This window comes from Lepisosteus platostomus, chromosome 9, assembly GCF_059453375.1.
Source record: "Lepisosteus platostomus isolate fLepPlt1 chromosome 9, fLepPlt1.hap1, whole genome shotgun sequence".
Taxonomy (NCBI): Eukaryota; Metazoa; Chordata; class Actinopteri; order Semionotiformes; family Lepisosteidae; genus Lepisosteus; species Lepisosteus platostomus.
The window spans coordinates 23,970,555-23,987,440 of NC_142619.1; the positions used below are offsets into that span (position 1 = coordinate 23,970,555).

General features: G+C 35.1%; 1 protein-coding gene across 1 annotated transcript in view; it reads left to right on the forward strand.

Annotated features, from left to right (window-relative positions):
- Positions 1-16,886, forward strand: part of LOC148654656 (uncharacterized) — a 113,043-nt gene that overhangs the window by 48,993 nt on the left and 47,164 nt on the right. The window contains exons 17-18 of the mRNA XM_088647225.1: positions 2,511-2,607; positions 4,680-4,800. Coding sequence (XP_088503351.1) covers positions 2,511-2,607; positions 4,680-4,800 — 218 coding nt within the window. The remainder of the gene's footprint in view (positions 1-2,510; positions 2,608-4,679; positions 4,801-16,886) is intronic.

The window sequence follows — 16,886 nt, forward strand, 5'->3', positions numbered from 1 at the left end:
CACATGCTACTGTGATTATCCACTTTCTTTCTTTCTTTCCATGGCCTTGTGTTGATGAAGGAAACTATATAAAAAATTTCCAGCCTTCAGATTAAAGCTGAATGTTTGAATTTCAGGAGGTTATACTTTTTAAACATATCTTCAGTAAAACAAAATCCATTAGCCTTATATATATGGAAACTTTCACAATACTACTTACTATATTTGAGCCAGGAGCCATATCACCCTGCAACTCACAACTGATAACCCATTAAAGCTCAGCAGGTGTGAGCCTGGCCAGTACCTAGATAGGACACCTCCTTGGAAAAACTAAGGTTGCTACTGGAAGTGGTATTATTGGGGCCAGTAGAGGACACTCACCCTGTGGTCTGTGTGAGTCCTACACCCACGGGGACACTATACTGTAATCAAGGCACTGTCCTCCAGATGAGACTTAAAGCTGAGGTCCTGACTCTCTGTAGTCATTAAAATTCCCAGGGTGCTTCTCGAGAAAATTAGGAGTGTTACCCCAGCATACTGGCTAAATTTCCCATTGGCCTTTACCAATCACAGCCTCCTAATAATCCCCATCTATGAACTCGCTTCATCACTCTGTTCTCCTCTCAACTGATAGCTGATGTGTGGTGAGCATTCTGGTGCACTATGGCTGCCATTACATCATCCAGGCAGATGCTGCACATTGGTGGTGGTGGAGGGGAATCCCCATTACCTGTAAATAGCTTTGAGTGGAGTTTCCAGAAAAGCGCTATATAAGTGTAAGGAATCATCATCATCATTATTATTTTTTATATCTCATGCCCACAACATGAGTTGTGTCCTGCTGTTGCCAGGAGTAGCACGGACATTCTCAGAAGTTCACAACCTTCTTCAAACCCTGTGCGCAGGAGATTGGGACACCTCTCAATTCGTCTGACAATATTTTGGTCAGGCAATCAATCAAGTTCTCAATCAGCTCATTAAGCTGCCTATTTCACAGCTTTCTCCTCTGATCAGTGCTCCCACAGCTAACTAACGATTATTTGCTTTCTCTAGCCAAGACATAGAAGCCTGTTTTCTTCTCAATATCTTCAGACACTGTTCCTTCAGACACTTTAATTTCTCTCCATCATTACACGCAGCCATTCTCTTTCAGAGCTACTCCGGTAAACCTCAAGAGCCTGCCCTAGTCCTGCCTAAGACTTCGGACAGTTATCACTCTGCAGCTCAATTTTACCATTTTTACCAATTTTATTTTGCTTTGCATTGTGTACGTACAGTATTATATACAATAGGGATATATAAATGAATAGGAGCAACAAGTTCCATGTGTCTCTGACCACCCCTTACACATGGTGGCTTTCTGCTTTAGATGGTTATCACTTTATGCTTTTTTAGGTGCGGTATAAAGAATATATACATCTGAGATTCGTAAGGTGGTAAGATTTTGTCAATTATTTGTTAGTTTAGAATTTTATCAACAGGCAATAAGCTATGTTTAACAAACGAAAATCCTCACTAATCTTTGCTCTTGTCCAAAACAAACAAACTTTGTTTTTGTTTTGAACTTAGAATTTCACAAAGTATAAAAAAAACAGGGACGGAGAATGAAAACAAACAGTTCAGTGAATTCCTAAGTAATGGCAGTAAAGCCGATAGCCATTCACCCAGTTGCTCCCTTCCACAAAGTACTTTCATGAAATTGGACACCTCTTTATCAGGGTTCCACAATTTGGAAATAACCAGGCCACGTTGGAAACTACAACATACTGTACATCATCACAACTGAATCTTGTTTGGAGACACAGCAAAGCTGTGCTTGATGTCCCAGCTTATTTTATTAAGCATGTTTCCATCATAATGGTAAAACAACATCCAGCAAGATTTAGAGAAAGAAGATGGAATTCAGCAATGTTGATGAAGACAGAATGCATCCCGGGGACAATCTCTGTTGTAATCAAAAATGTCCAGGCAGACCTAAGTGTTAATTAAAAAGGATATATTCAGAAATGCAGTCCCAACGAAACAAGAAACAATACCACAACATTATGATTCTCCATGTCTAAAGTGGTCTTCCATTATGTCATCAACCTCCTACTCAGCACGTTCTTTTACGCAGGACATTTTCTAGGCTCACCTACCGTAGGTTTTAAGAATAACTCACGTGAGCAGGAAGCTGGCAAACACCTGCCCTGGGCTAAATTAACTTCATTCCCGCCTTGGTCCTTTGCTAATAGTTAGTGACGAGTAATCAAAACTTATATGAAGTCACTTGTTAAAGATTTTAGAGTGGTATTATGTCAAACTCAAGAATTTTTTTTTTGTTCATAACCTTTTTTCATCCCTAAACGTGTCTCCATATTCATTTCACACTTCTGATCATGTAACGGGCTACAGGTCTTCTTAAAGACTTGGTCTGTGCCATTGATTAATAAAGCCTATAGTTCTGTGAATCTAACTGTGCAAATCCAAAGTGCTTTTCTTTTTACGTGTTTTCTTAGCTGATGTATCTTCTTTCCTACTTACTTTCCTAGCTTCTAATTGAATGGGGATGTGAAATACATATAGATGTCTTCCAAAGTCAAGGGATTTCTGAAGGATTTTACAGTAAACAGCTCAAAGTCTTATTAGGTAAATATATTTCTCATTTATTATAATGTGTGAGAGTCAATAAATATTTGTGAAGATTGATTTATTGTTATTCAAGCAAATATTCACAGTACCTCTTAAGTAGTGGATTACACCCAATTGGAAATTAATTTAGTAACTAGATTGATTTTAAAATCTCAATTTACATCTTTAAACTGAACTGAAATGCAGATGATCTTTATTTTATTACTTATGTTACAACATAACTTGTGTCAAAATTAGACATAAACCCATAAAGATACGATAATTTTGTCTTATTTTTGTTGCTGTTATTATTTATTTACTTGTTGGCTTGGTAAAATTCTTATCCAAAGTGAGTTACCATGTATGCAAAGATGTATTTCCCAATTAAATGTAAGTAGAACATGTTTGTAATAAAACATAAGAACATATAAAAGACTACAAAGCAAGTCCATTTGACCTATCTAGAATGTTTGACTTTTCTTCTTCAAAGAAACCAGAGTATTGATGACAATGAAATGGCCACCATCCAGATACATTCTAGTGCTATGTGTTCCTTGTCACGGACTGGTGTCTCATCCAGGCTGTATCCCGCCTTACTCCTGTTTGCTTGCCGGGACAGGCTCCGACTTCCCTGTGACTCTGAATTGATAAAATGGTTAGAAATGAATGGATGGATGGATACGAAGCAATAATGTAGAAAAACATTTGGAATGTGATGTCTAACCTTAACCCTACAATGAGTGCAAAGTTTAGATTGCTATAGAAGAGCATTTGTAAAAGCACAAAGGAAAGGTATACAGTATTCATATACTGTATGCATCCTGGCAATGGGATGTATAGAAGGTCAGATGCTATGCAGAGTGTGTGCTTGGCAGTTCAAGGTTAAATGAACACAATGTGCAGCCTCTTCCAGTCAATTCTGTTTTAGAAAATGAATCAGAACTGGCAATATTACAATGGTTGTTATTAAATGAATGTCCACACCTCATGTACTGTATTTACCAAAACTGAATATACAGGACATCAACGACCATACATACAAGTATACTGTATGTGGTCAATTCCTTGAAGATGGAATTTATTGTAGACCAACTGCCCACAAGCTTATGATCACAAATGAATGATCAGAGACTGCTATGGTGGTCCTGAGACCATTGTTATATTAGAAGTGGATGCATCCCATTGAACTGATTATAGCTGCTCATTTTTTTAAATTCTGATGAGAACCTACAACAGAGAGCAGTCTGAAGAATTCTTTGATCTGTAGTGCTTTGTACAATGTGATTGTAGAGCATATTTCTCATAGCCAACATTTTGTTTGCGTCTGTGTCTTAGCACTTATGTATTTATATAGACATTGTGACACAGTGCATACAGTTGTGTTGTATCATGGTCCATCCATCAGTTTTCTAACTGTTTTCCATTGTCATGGGTTGTGGTGTGGAGCTGGAACCTATCCCAGCAAGTAATGGCCACAACCTAGGGTACACCCTGGATGGTTGTCAGTCTGTTGCAGTGTAGACACTCAAACAAAGACATGCACAAACTAACGCCTAGGTTCAATTTTCCCAGAAGCCTGTGGACTGTGGAAGGACACCAGAACATCTGGTAGAAACCCATGTGAATACTGGAATAACATACAAACTCCATGCAGATAGCACTTCCCAGATCCAGAATTGATCCCAGGGTTTCAGCACTGGAAGACAGCAATGCTAACTACTGCACCACTGTGCTGTCTGTTTTATTATGATGCTCCAGAGAAAGCTAAATTACGGAACCCTCAATTACAAAAGTAAAATGACAAAACTCTTTACATTATATTAATTTTTCGAGAGGAAAGATGACCACAAAACACTGTTTAGTTGAGGCCTAGCTGTAGGAGATTCAAGTTCAGGTCCCTCTTCACTGATTAAGAGTTCAGTAAGCACAAACAGACAAGACATTTACGTACAGTAGCAGTAACTGTTACTGTACAGATTGGTGCAGCTAGATTTTCTGTAAGAAGTAGCAGTGCAGTACTTGTTCTTCTGTATACCCTTCGGTAATGAGATACAGCCAATTAAAAACAAACTCTTTTTACTGTTTTCTAGGTTATGCAAAATTTTGGTCTTCTGCCATTCCAGCTATTATGAAAGGCAATACAAGTATTCTATATAATATTGCCCAGAAGACCATGGAAGGGAATTCGGTTATGGCCAGTTTAAGAAGCAGGTAAAGTACTGTATACTGTAAATGCTTAATCCAGCCACCTGTAATCAGAAAGCTGGTTATGTTCGATAATGGATGAGAAAATAAATAATATATATATAATGTTTTATTTTATAATAAATTGTCATGTACAGGCTTGCAATGGAAAACACTGATCATATACAAAGCAGTTTCTTCACAATTGTTTTTTTTTAGATTCACCAGAAATCTAGCTTTATTCTTATTTTCTTTCATATTCTCTTCAAGTTACTCTTTTTATGCGTCAGCTTTATATTTTTACTCTGGTCTTCAATTAATGCATTAGCTTTTCTACACAGCTGCAAATCTCTTAGAATATTGATTAGGTATCTCCTGTTAATGCTTCTTTTAAGTACATTTAAATATTCTGCATTAGACAGTCATCCTGCAGGCAAAAATAATTGAAATATCTCACTCCCTATAATTTTCTGTTAAATATTTGTAGAACAATGATCTTATTCAGTTCACATTAGCCTTCAGTTCACAAAGCGCTGTAAGAACAGAAAATTCCAGGGTTATTTAAGCCCAAAATGAGTACATTTTAAGTAAATTAACAACAACTAGAGATGGGCAAAACCCCTTATTTTTTTTAATCTATACAATAAAATGGTGAAATCCAGACAAATGTCATATACTGTAAGTACAGTATATATGTTGGTGGTTGAAGCTAACCTTCAGTACATAATAGATTATTGATGGTATGAAAAATAAACCAACTGAAGTCAAATAATTTGTCAGCAGAATAACCATAGTAAAGAGAGGGAAATACACCAGACTCCAATTTTGTATTATCCTTTTCATGACCCCCATCTTCCCATCAGAACATTACTGCTTTTCAGTGATACCTGCTGGTAGGAAGAAGGGCAATAGAGACCAGGGGGGTGCTGAGGTCAGATCCATGTGCTGTCATGGGACAGTTCAGCTTTCATTTCTCATCTCCTCAGTAGGAACCCTTCCCTTCAAGCCCCTCATTATTCCCAAGAAATGATACATCTAGATCCCTGCTGAGAGCTCATTCTGAGCGTCAGTGATTGAATAGAACTTTTATATATAACAGACTTATTTGTTGCTTTGTAAATTGTCTTATACTTTGTTTTTTTTTTAAGATAATCTAATGCCTCATTCAGCTTTCCTGTTTGTGTGCAATTTTGAAAAGATATGTGGTTATATTACAAATGATACAATTTAGCTAACCCATCATTAAGGAATGAGAAAGGATATTCCAGAGTGATTAAAAAATATAATCAAATTAGTTATTTTCTTGATATGCATCCATTAAATGCAACATCAGAATTAAAAGACATAAAGAATATTTTTTATTGTTTCCGATTTACCCACAGACTGGTAAACATATAAATAATATATTTTTTGTAGATATTAATTTCAAAGTATATGATGTAACGTAAGTATAAACATTGTCCCCATAAAAAAATAAATTCATAACTGTTCTTAAGATTTTAAAAACCAGTTTAAAAGAGTTTGGCAGGCAAGACATGTTTGAACTTAGAAAACTTCAGTAATTAAATCAGAAATCAGTAATTAAAAGGGAGATGTTTTCCAAAAACTGGAGTGCAGAGTTAGATGAGAAACTGTTTCAGCAGTTTAATTAAGTTTAGTAATTTGTTATTTTTATTTGCATTTAAATTAAATAATGAAAACATTTTTTTCATATGCTGCAATAATACAAACTATTTAATCATATATTTTTGCAAAAAATCTATTAATATTAATCCAAATTATATTAAATGTAAAATAACTAGAAATATGATTAACAATATGTAGAGATGGCTGAGATGCGTCTAGTAGTTACAAGTCTTTCTAACTTATTGACAACAGATTAAAGCCATTAGAAGTTGTCTTCAGTGTATGAGAAAATTGAACAAGGAATTTATGGCAGAATTTCAGTGAAAATGGCAGTAATATCTAGGCTTATACTTCATGAATATGAAGCACCTCCATAGAGATGAGCCATTGAGCACTGAATGATTAAACAAGATAATCATAAGGATATTGAGTTTTAAATCCCCAATGAATAAATGTTTCTTATTTTCCTGTTCACAATTATTGTAGTTGGGTTTCATGAAGTAAAAAGGACAGAAAATAAAACAAAACAAGTTGTGTAGTCTTTAGTTGTTGTTAACTACTCTAGATGAAAGGTTTTGATTGCTTCCTGATAGTCTATTGGCACTATGCCACTATAGCAGCCTATAGGTGAGACTATTACTGACACCTACTTATTATTCAGCAGTTCTGTGCTTTTATCTTCTAAAAGCCTATCTGTCATTTACAAAAAGAGGTTCTTAATGGAAGGCTGTTAATCACACAGTACCTTTTTAAGATGTCAAAATTAAATGTAGTAAAGTGAAAAGTACTTGGGAAAAAAAAAACAGGAAATGCCCTAGCTTCATTTTGTGCATGCTTGGTTTGCCACAGATACTGTAGTCCTTCACAAAAACGTATTGACTAAATAAACTATCTTCAATCTAAGTACAACTCCTTCAATGCAGAAAAATGATGATGTCTGGGTTTATGCAATCTGTATCTTGTTTATTATTAATCTAGCAGGCAGTCTTATCCAGTATAGCTTACAAAATATCCATATATGCATGCACAAAATACAAAAAAATCTTTCATATTCAGCAGTCAAAAGTAAATAGATGCCAAAACAAACAGAACAGTAAGTCTGTGCAACACAGAACATAAATTAAGATAATGTCAATTGTGCAGTTAAAAAAGGTCTACTACCTTAGATAAAATTTGAGGGTGACTGAACAAATATAAAAAAATCTGCATTCATTTTTGTGAAGACCTGAAATTGTTTTCTGCACCTTCCAAAAATGTAAAATAAATTTAAAAAATAAGGAAAATAATAACATATACACTATTATTACTCTTGCATTGACTATAGGCAGTGCTAGACAGGCTATTTATGGTGTTAGGCAACAGAAAAAGTGTTTTTGCACTTTTTGAACACTTTTGTATACTGAGAAACTGATAAGAATAATTATGATCTTCGCTTGATTGACGGGCACAAACCAAAAGAGAAAAAAACATCATGGCAAACATTTAGGAACCTAAGAACAATTAAAAATGCATTATTTATGGCAATGAAAAGTATAATGCTAACTGCTAATTTACTTGTTGAGTCGGATATGCCTGTCATGGCAGGATAAGCCTAGGTTAGAGTGGTAATGATACACGCAGCTGTAGAGAACCAATAGATGGACTGGGGTAAAAGCCAGGCATGAGAGCAATGAGACCAGGTGAGCAGCAGAGTTCTGAATGAGATGGAGAGTGTGAATAGTACTGACTAAAGTCTGCCACAAGATACAGTAGTTGCAGTACTCCAGGCTGGAGACTGAACTAGAAGTTGTGTAGACAAGTAGGTGATGAAGGGGTGAATATCGAAGGCACTTCTCAGGAAGAAACAGCAGGAGAGGGCCAGGGTGGGAATGTGATAAGGAAAGGAGAGAGAAGGGTCAAGAATAAGGCTGAGGTCCTTGGTAGAGAAAAAAGGGGTTGTAGTATCAGAATCAAAAGGAATAGATATCAATTGGTCTACAGAATGGGAACAAGATAAAGAAGTATTTCATATTTACACAGAATTGTGGAATTCAAAACACACTGACTCACACTTGCTGTATTTGTCCACAGCACTTGATTAGGAGATATAACCCAAGCATTTGGTTTAGTACTCTCTGGGAAACAAATTACAATTATATATTGCAAAGTAATACAAACAGTAAAGATATACATTTATTTTAGTATTAATGAATTCATATGAAAAATCAATCCATATTATTTTTAATGTGGATTTTTGCTTTGCAAAAAGTACATTTTTAGCTGATTTCTTATAAAACAGCAGAAATCAAGGCAGAATCTGTAGTCATCTTGCTATGCTGTGAATATACAGTACACTCATACATGCATTCACAACAAACAGAACAGTAAGTTTTCGATAACAGATTATCAGATAACAGAAAAATGTACAAAAGTCTTTTCTGAGTACATTAAATAGATCCTTCAAAATAAATAGAAAAAATACGCTATAGTAATAGTTTTATTTGTGGTATATATATTAACATGCACTATATCTATATAGTGGCAATACAGATTGGAAATGTTAGCTCTCTCTCTGTCAGATTAGAAATTATTTTCTAAGATAATTAATGCAAATATCCATTGGTGCTGCACAGTTTGTATTATTTACTACTTGATGTCTTATTCTTTATAGATGATATCTCATTTTATTTTTCTTTGGGTAATGGTGAATTTATAATAACATCTGTAGTTTTTAATGGGAGATTTCCAGGCAACCACAATGATTTGCAAGTAAAAATATTGGAGGCTATAAATGTGAAGCTTGCTATTTTCATATTTTGTTGATATTTTGAAATTCTCCTGATGCAACTTCATATCATACAAGAAATTGCTCACTATTAAAATACAATAGCAAGGCTTTACGGGAACATTTTTTAAGGTGGCAGTTTTTTATTTGCTTTTTAAAATGTTACAATACCCATAACCACAAGATAAAGGAAATGACTGTTTCTGACATTCTAAATAATCTAAAATTATGTATAGCATTCTATTTTAAAACTAAACAGAATAATGTATAAAAAGGTGACCTAACAAGCGTGCATAAACATTGTCTCGAGTTTAAAAATGCCATTTCATTAAATACACACAAAATCACATTATATGAATCCCCTAACCCAGAAACCTGTTAACATTGTGCCTGACAAAGTTTTTGTTTTAAGCTTCAACAAAGAGGCAGGCATTAATGGGCTTTTTTAAAATTAATTTCCATACAATCACCATACGGTTGGAGGACTGGATAATTCTTATGCTTTTAAAACTGGCAGTGATTTTCCATCCGTTTAAAAATTTAAGCAGTTGTTTAGTACTGGCATTCTTCCAGGTTTCTTGACAGACAAGATTACCACTAAGCCTTAAATCAGGTCTTTCAAGACACACACAGCTGTACTGTTGCTGATCACAGCTTCAAATGCCTCTATGTAGCAAAAAGAAAAAAATAATATGAATACATTTTAAATGTTTGATTTTCTTATTATCGTAAATGCTCACTACAGACTTTTCTGAAGTGTTTAAAGTTCTCCATTTACTGGCTTAAATAAGTGTGAAAAAATAGCCGCTGAGAAAGCATCAGAACGCAGACACGGGTGATATTCTATTCTTTAAAGCTCTTTTAATGGAGACAAACTTCTTGTTTTTATTTGCTGTTTTGTTCATGTTCGGTTATTGTAATACAACTGACACAGTTCACCCCGTAATTTTTTAGTTACATAATTTATAATCATTGTAAATCTGTCTAATTTAAGAAAAAAAAAACCCTATAGAACTCCTGTGGTAAGATATCAGACTAATCCTTACAGTCTGTTTTAATGTATCATGCATTTCACAACACCAACAAATTGGAGGTTGCCTTCTCGAGAATCAACATTTTGAGTTATGTATTAAGCCATGTATCACTAACTTTATGAATATTTTTAATAAAGTTATTAAATATTTCTCTGTCATTCACTTCATTTTAATCTTATTGTTTTGATAATCAGGCATGAACGCCTCAGTGTGATAATTAGCTTAGCACAGCAACAGAAATCTTTGGCATAGTTCTCAACAATTTTTTTCCAATGAAACCACAGCTATTCTCTGAAATTTAACTTGTATTGGTCAGCACAACATCGTATGTATAAAAAATCCTTGTTACTGGTTAAAGTGCCAGCATGCTTGTGCAACTGGAAAGTCCATTTAATCTTCTGAAATGAATTTATTTTCTTGAACTGGCTAAATGTGTCTGATTTGCTACAGCATCCACTGGATAAGGAAGTGCATCTGTTAAAACTGAAATAGCAGTTGTGCTCACTCGCAGTGCTGCAATGGCTGACAACATGAAAGAACAGATGATAACTCAATCACTAGATATCTGCAAATGAATCACTTGACTAAAAAACTAAAATAGATGTTGTTGCACCTGAAAAACAGACGCAAATAACACTGAACATTCATGCATTAAATCTGCTATAGAAATATTGCAATGCAAAATAGTCAATCTGGAGAATTGATTCCTTCCAGTCTCCCTTCTTGCTATGCTATCTTTCAATTTCATTACTAGGCCTTTGTATAACATAAGCATTTGCCTGATTTCATGATTACATTAATTCTGACACTCCAGTATCTTGGCACAGTAGCCTTTAAAATGTGATTTATGCTGGAATAACTCATATTCTACTGTATATTCCATTTTGACCTGTAATTTTGCAGTTAAGTTATATTTGGCATTCAGAAGAAGCAATCTTGAAGACATGTATATTCTATTCTCTTTAATCAGAAACTACAGATTTTTCAGTCAATTCTTCTTTGAATTCTTCACATAGGAGTGAAAAAAGAATATAACAGACATTATCAATAGGAGTGTTTTTTGCTTATTTCAAAACTTGCAATTGTAATGTTAATTGTAATACTAATATTTCTCAATATATGAGATTTTTTAAGAAGATGTGGTTTAGCAGTAGACGGAATTCAAGATGCTTTCATCCATTATGGATTATGCTGGCAACATGTACAGTATAGGAATACTTTTAATACTGTTTTACATGACTTGGATGTACCATACTGAATTTGAGTATAATGGGATGTGATTAGAATGCTTATTCCGTGCTATTCTTGATAGCATGAATAAGCTGTAACTAATGAAATGGCTCAAAGCTATATGTGTAGACTTGTAAAAACATTGACTACTGCTACATTGCCAAACAGCTTATGAGAAACTAAAATGATTGCCACTGAAACTCCAAGAGCTGAAATAAAAATTTCAGCACTAGACAGTATTGAAAAGCTATTCTGCCTGTGGTGTCAGAAACCACTTGCATCAAATTCTGCTGTCTTTCTGTTAACATTTATCATCAAAATGAAAGCAAATATTGCAGTAATAATAATTCCACAGGATTTCCACAGGCATGGTGCTACACATAAAAAGGCTTTGTCATCCATTGTGGGGATCCTGGTCTTGACTGAGAAAGAATCCAGAATGAGCAGATCTAAGGTTAAGAACTGGGCTATACAGTACTAATGCATTTAGTCCAAAGGATAATATGGAACTAAACTAGATTACTCCGTCTTTATTTATCAGAAGAGGAACTTTAATGTATGTCACATACTCCATATGTCACAGCCGGAATAGGAGTTACTACAGAGTAATGGCAATTAGTACACAGGCTACTATATTCTGAGCATACTGAAGTTTACTTATTTAGCACCTTTTGAAAATACTTCATTTAGTCTGGAATTATAGCCTTGATAAAATAAAGGCATGTACTGTATTAGAATTACAGTGTTACATCTTAAACGAACAGCATTACAGAGGTGAGAGGAAGATGTCCTTGTGATGTTTCTAATATGCATTCCAATAATGTAACTGGGTAAAAAGTTCATTTTTGTAGAGAAAAAAAAATACATTTTATGCAAAAAAAAATATTTTGTTCTCATAAGAATATTCATTTTCAGAGGATACACTGGCAAAACACTATAGAATTATGTTTTAAAAAGAAATAGTTCACTCCCAAATATTACATCTAACCTAATATAGTTAGATTTCAACAAATACTGTAGATTTTGGGCATTTTGTGTGGGTGTGGCTATTATCCCTTTACATCCAAGATCAAATGTCATTCAAGCATGTTTCATACCCTAGAACATTGAGCTACTTTTTCAGAATTACTGTAGTTCATAATTATTGGAAATTGAACTTTGTTAACTGAGCATATACGGTTGAGGGGAATGTTTTTCTTTGAAAGCTGCTTATAAAGTTATCAACTTTGTTTAAAAAGTAGTTTAAGGTCAGCTTCCATATACAGTACTGTAGTTACTTACAGTTAATTAACATTACTTTCTAACATTCACATCTTGAATCTGTTTCCAAAGCCATATTGATTCCACCTTTGTTTAAATTTTTTAGTTAACAGAAGTTTGATATAAGATAAGATGGGTAAGTTCCAGGCAGTTTCCGTATACTGGTAAGAATAAAACACCACTAAAACTGCTTTTCAGAACTTTAAAGAAGCGCTCTAAAGGTATAGGGGATTTTCCTTCATCACCACCAACACATAGCACCAACCTGAATGGGACGGCAGCCAAAGTGTGCACAATATGCTCACCACACATAAGCTTTCAGTCGGAAGGTGAACAGAGTAATGAAGTTAATTGATAGACGGGCATTCTAGGGGACCATGATTGGTAAAATTTAGCCAGGATGCTGGGATTACACTCCTATTGTATGTTATAGCATGGTGAAATACAAAAATTAATGTGGTTCTGATAATTGGTATGCACTTTATTTTTACCAGTTTCACCAGGAATGTCTAATTGTGTTTCAACTGTATTGAACATATCATAGAATTGTCAGCATATAAAAGATCCCTATACAGTCAGATCCAGATACAGTCAGATAACATTTTGCATATCTGTTGGAACATTGCATTTCCATAGGTGCAATTAATGTCTTTAGTTATGTGTCATAGATTGTTTCGAAATCTGAACAATGATTGCTTAAACAGTTATTTTTGTTAGGTCTATAAAATTATGTTAATTCACAGGCTTACAGTATCTCAGTGCATGAATATTTTAATTAGAAAGGAAATAAGAAACCAGAATGTGGTCACAGGACATGCAAACAAGGGTTTCTGAATTGGGTGGATTAGCTGTGACAACAGGCCAGGAAAAGCAAGTCACTCATTGTTAAGGAGAGTTCGTTATGCATTTTTTTAGTTTTGTGATTCAGAGGCCAGTCTATGTTCTGTATGCGTACAGTAAGTATTAGCTGAAATTCTGCTAAAATAAGTTTACTGTATTTTTTCATTTAAACTGTGTTCATGTTGTGATTTTTCAATGTCACGTAAAATATTATTGTGTCAATGTATTGTAGCGTATACAGGTTCTTTCAGGACAAAGGACTAGTGGAGACACGATAAGTGAACCAAGCGACAGCTTTTATTCTTCTGACCAAGAACACAAAAACCAATCACAGGATATATACCACATGAGGAGACTGATGGAACACGTACTGTACACATCGTTAGGGGCGTCCTCCTTAACAACAGGCTACACACTTATATAGCTACACCGGACACTAAAACTGCTATGACACTATTTACATATGCAGGGTCAGCTGGTGGTCATCGTGCCGACCCTCAGACTCTCCCCGGCTACAAATCCCAGCCTGCTCCACGGTACTATGAGTGCTTAGATGAGCTTCCTCCTCACCACCGGACGAGGGCATTACAATATATTCTGTGTCAGATGACACTTCAAATGCTGAAAGTAATTTTGTTAATTTTAATTTTGCTTTATTTTAAATAGTTTCCCTTTTGTTCATAATACTGTATATATGTATAGCCCACAATGGTGGCATGTTAGTATTTTATTTCTATTTATATCCTCTTTTGCATAACACACATTCATTAATATTAAAGTACAAGAGTTCTTTCCTAATGATAGTGTATTTTCTTTAGTATGTAACAATGTCCAGCCATTGATATGTCCCCAGAAATGACCGAAATCTTCATCTATTAGATATATTTCAAAGAGTTTGACTTTTGTGATTCACCAGAATTATACTACATTATTTAATGTGTATCAGACCATAGATTATACATCCATAACGTTTTATTATTCGGATTTCTAACATTTCTTTCAAAGCTACATTTTTCTTTTAGTCTTTGTTTAGTTTTATTTCCTCGGCAGAAATTGTATTCAAAAGACGATTTGCATTAATAGGTACATCGGCAATCATTTTTCATAGTTATATTCCAATAAATTTAATTTTTTATTTTCCATTTCTATGGAGTAGTAGTATACTGTATTTATAGCTTTAATCTAAATGACTTTAGAAATACAAGAGAATCGACGGGGGATGTTTTCACATATTTAGATAGAGATTAATATAAGGCATCCAAATCTGGTTTTATCTGTATAAACATTAGTAGAAGTGATATTATTCCACAAATTTTTGTGTCAGTGTCCTTAAACCAGTTTAATAAATTTATAAAATGATGCATCCACATTTTTGACAGTCAGCCTAATCACTTACTGAGAGGACTCAGCTGTCAGTCTTTAAGATCATGACAGATGACAGCTGGGCTCCTCCCTATTTAAATAAAACTGCATGACTTTGATCCAGGTTTGAAAAAAGAAAATGAATGACTCTATGTGTAGATGAGCATTCTTATGTCATGAGATTAATGGGTTAATGATAATAGCAGTATTGCTGTAACAATGGATTGAGCAGCGGTCTCATAATATGGTTATCAATAATAATAATAATTGCTTAACATGCTTTTCTGGACACTCCACTCAAAGTGCTATACAGGTAATGGGGACTCCCCTCCACCACCACCAATGTGCAGCCCCCATGTGGATGATACGACGGCAGCCATAGTGCGCCAGTACACTCACCACACATCAGCTATCAGTGGGGAGGAGAACAGAGTGATGTAGCCAATGTATGGATGGGGATTATTAGGATGCCATGATGATAAGGGCCAATTGAAAATTTGGCCAGGACGCCAGGGTTACACCCCTACTCTTTTCAAGAAACACCCTGGGATTTTTAATGACCACAGAGAGTCAGGACCTGGGTTTTACGTCTCATCTGAAGGGTGAATTGCAGTGATATTACTACAAACAGCAACGTTCTGGCTCTTAATGTTGCCATGATTGGCTCCCCACTCTATTACCATCCCACCATCGAAACAATGTGGATGAGAAGCAAACCTTTTTGTGATTTCTCCTACAGTATGTACAGTATACATGCTCTACTATCATCAAATGAGATACAGAAAAGGGACAACACCCCCCCCCCCTTCTACAATCCAGGGACGTAAGCAGTATTGAGGTGCAAATTACATTGTTAACATTAATGTTTTCTGTGACCATCTTAGAGGTGTCTTACATATCTGCAGCTATGAACAAATGACACCTCATATTTGGGCGGGTCTGGATCTATTATGTGCTTGCTGCCAGTAAGTAGCCGTGCTGTTCAGGGATGATAGTAAAAGCATCTTGCTATGCTTCTTGATGTAAATCTTTGCAATGCACTGTAAGTGATCCTGGATTAGGGCACTGTCCGACTTTTGCAAAGCTTGCTCAAGAAGTGACATAAGAAAGAGGATGCATGTTCTTAACATTTGTTATTTATCAAAAAAAAATGGCTGATAAATGACAATATTATACTTTTCCTTTTCACTCATTTTTAATAAATGAAGATATTGAGAATTCATACTGGGTTGTTTTTGTGCTGGACAATTTATTAAAATATCCCAAGGTCTAGGACCCCTAGTCCAGAGTATGCACATTCTGGGAGTGGGTACTTGGTTTCCCTTCACCTTATGGAAGCTAGCATAACAGAGGTGAGGACCTGCCAGAAGTTATATTCTTCCAAGAGTATTTGTTGTTACTTGTGCCCACCCTGGGGAACTGTCACCTACCTGCTGAGTCTAGGACTCAAGGCAACAGGTGTCCTTCCAGAGGAGCCTTCATTTTATTTTTTTATTGACCCCTCTAAAATCAGAGTCCTTTGCTAAGATCAGGACTTGGCTACAATATGAATATCATTCTTCAAATAATTGTATTGTGAAAGCTGGTCTTTTACCTGCTTGCTTACAGTATTTTAGTAGCGTGCTTCAACCTTACTTTCTCTTAATTGTCTCAGTAGAATTGAACAACATTATTGTATTTTTGATTATTAAATAACTGCCAGTCAGCTGTGCAATGTACTGGGCTGTCTGTTGCGTGGCTTGTTGACCTTTGTTTTAGCCAGAGGAATGAGGAATACTTGTGAATACTTGCTCACCCGCTCTCAGCCCATTTTTTGAATGAATATCTCTCATGAATGTATTTTCCTAAGTGTTAAAAGTTTAACATGGCCAGAGGTTACTGAAAATATGGCAACACTGTAGGTCTGCCGAGAGTGACTGAAGACCTGAAGAAATAAATTAAGAAGAAATAAAGTGTAAACATCTGTGTTTACACTTCTGTGTAGCTAGTAAATATGT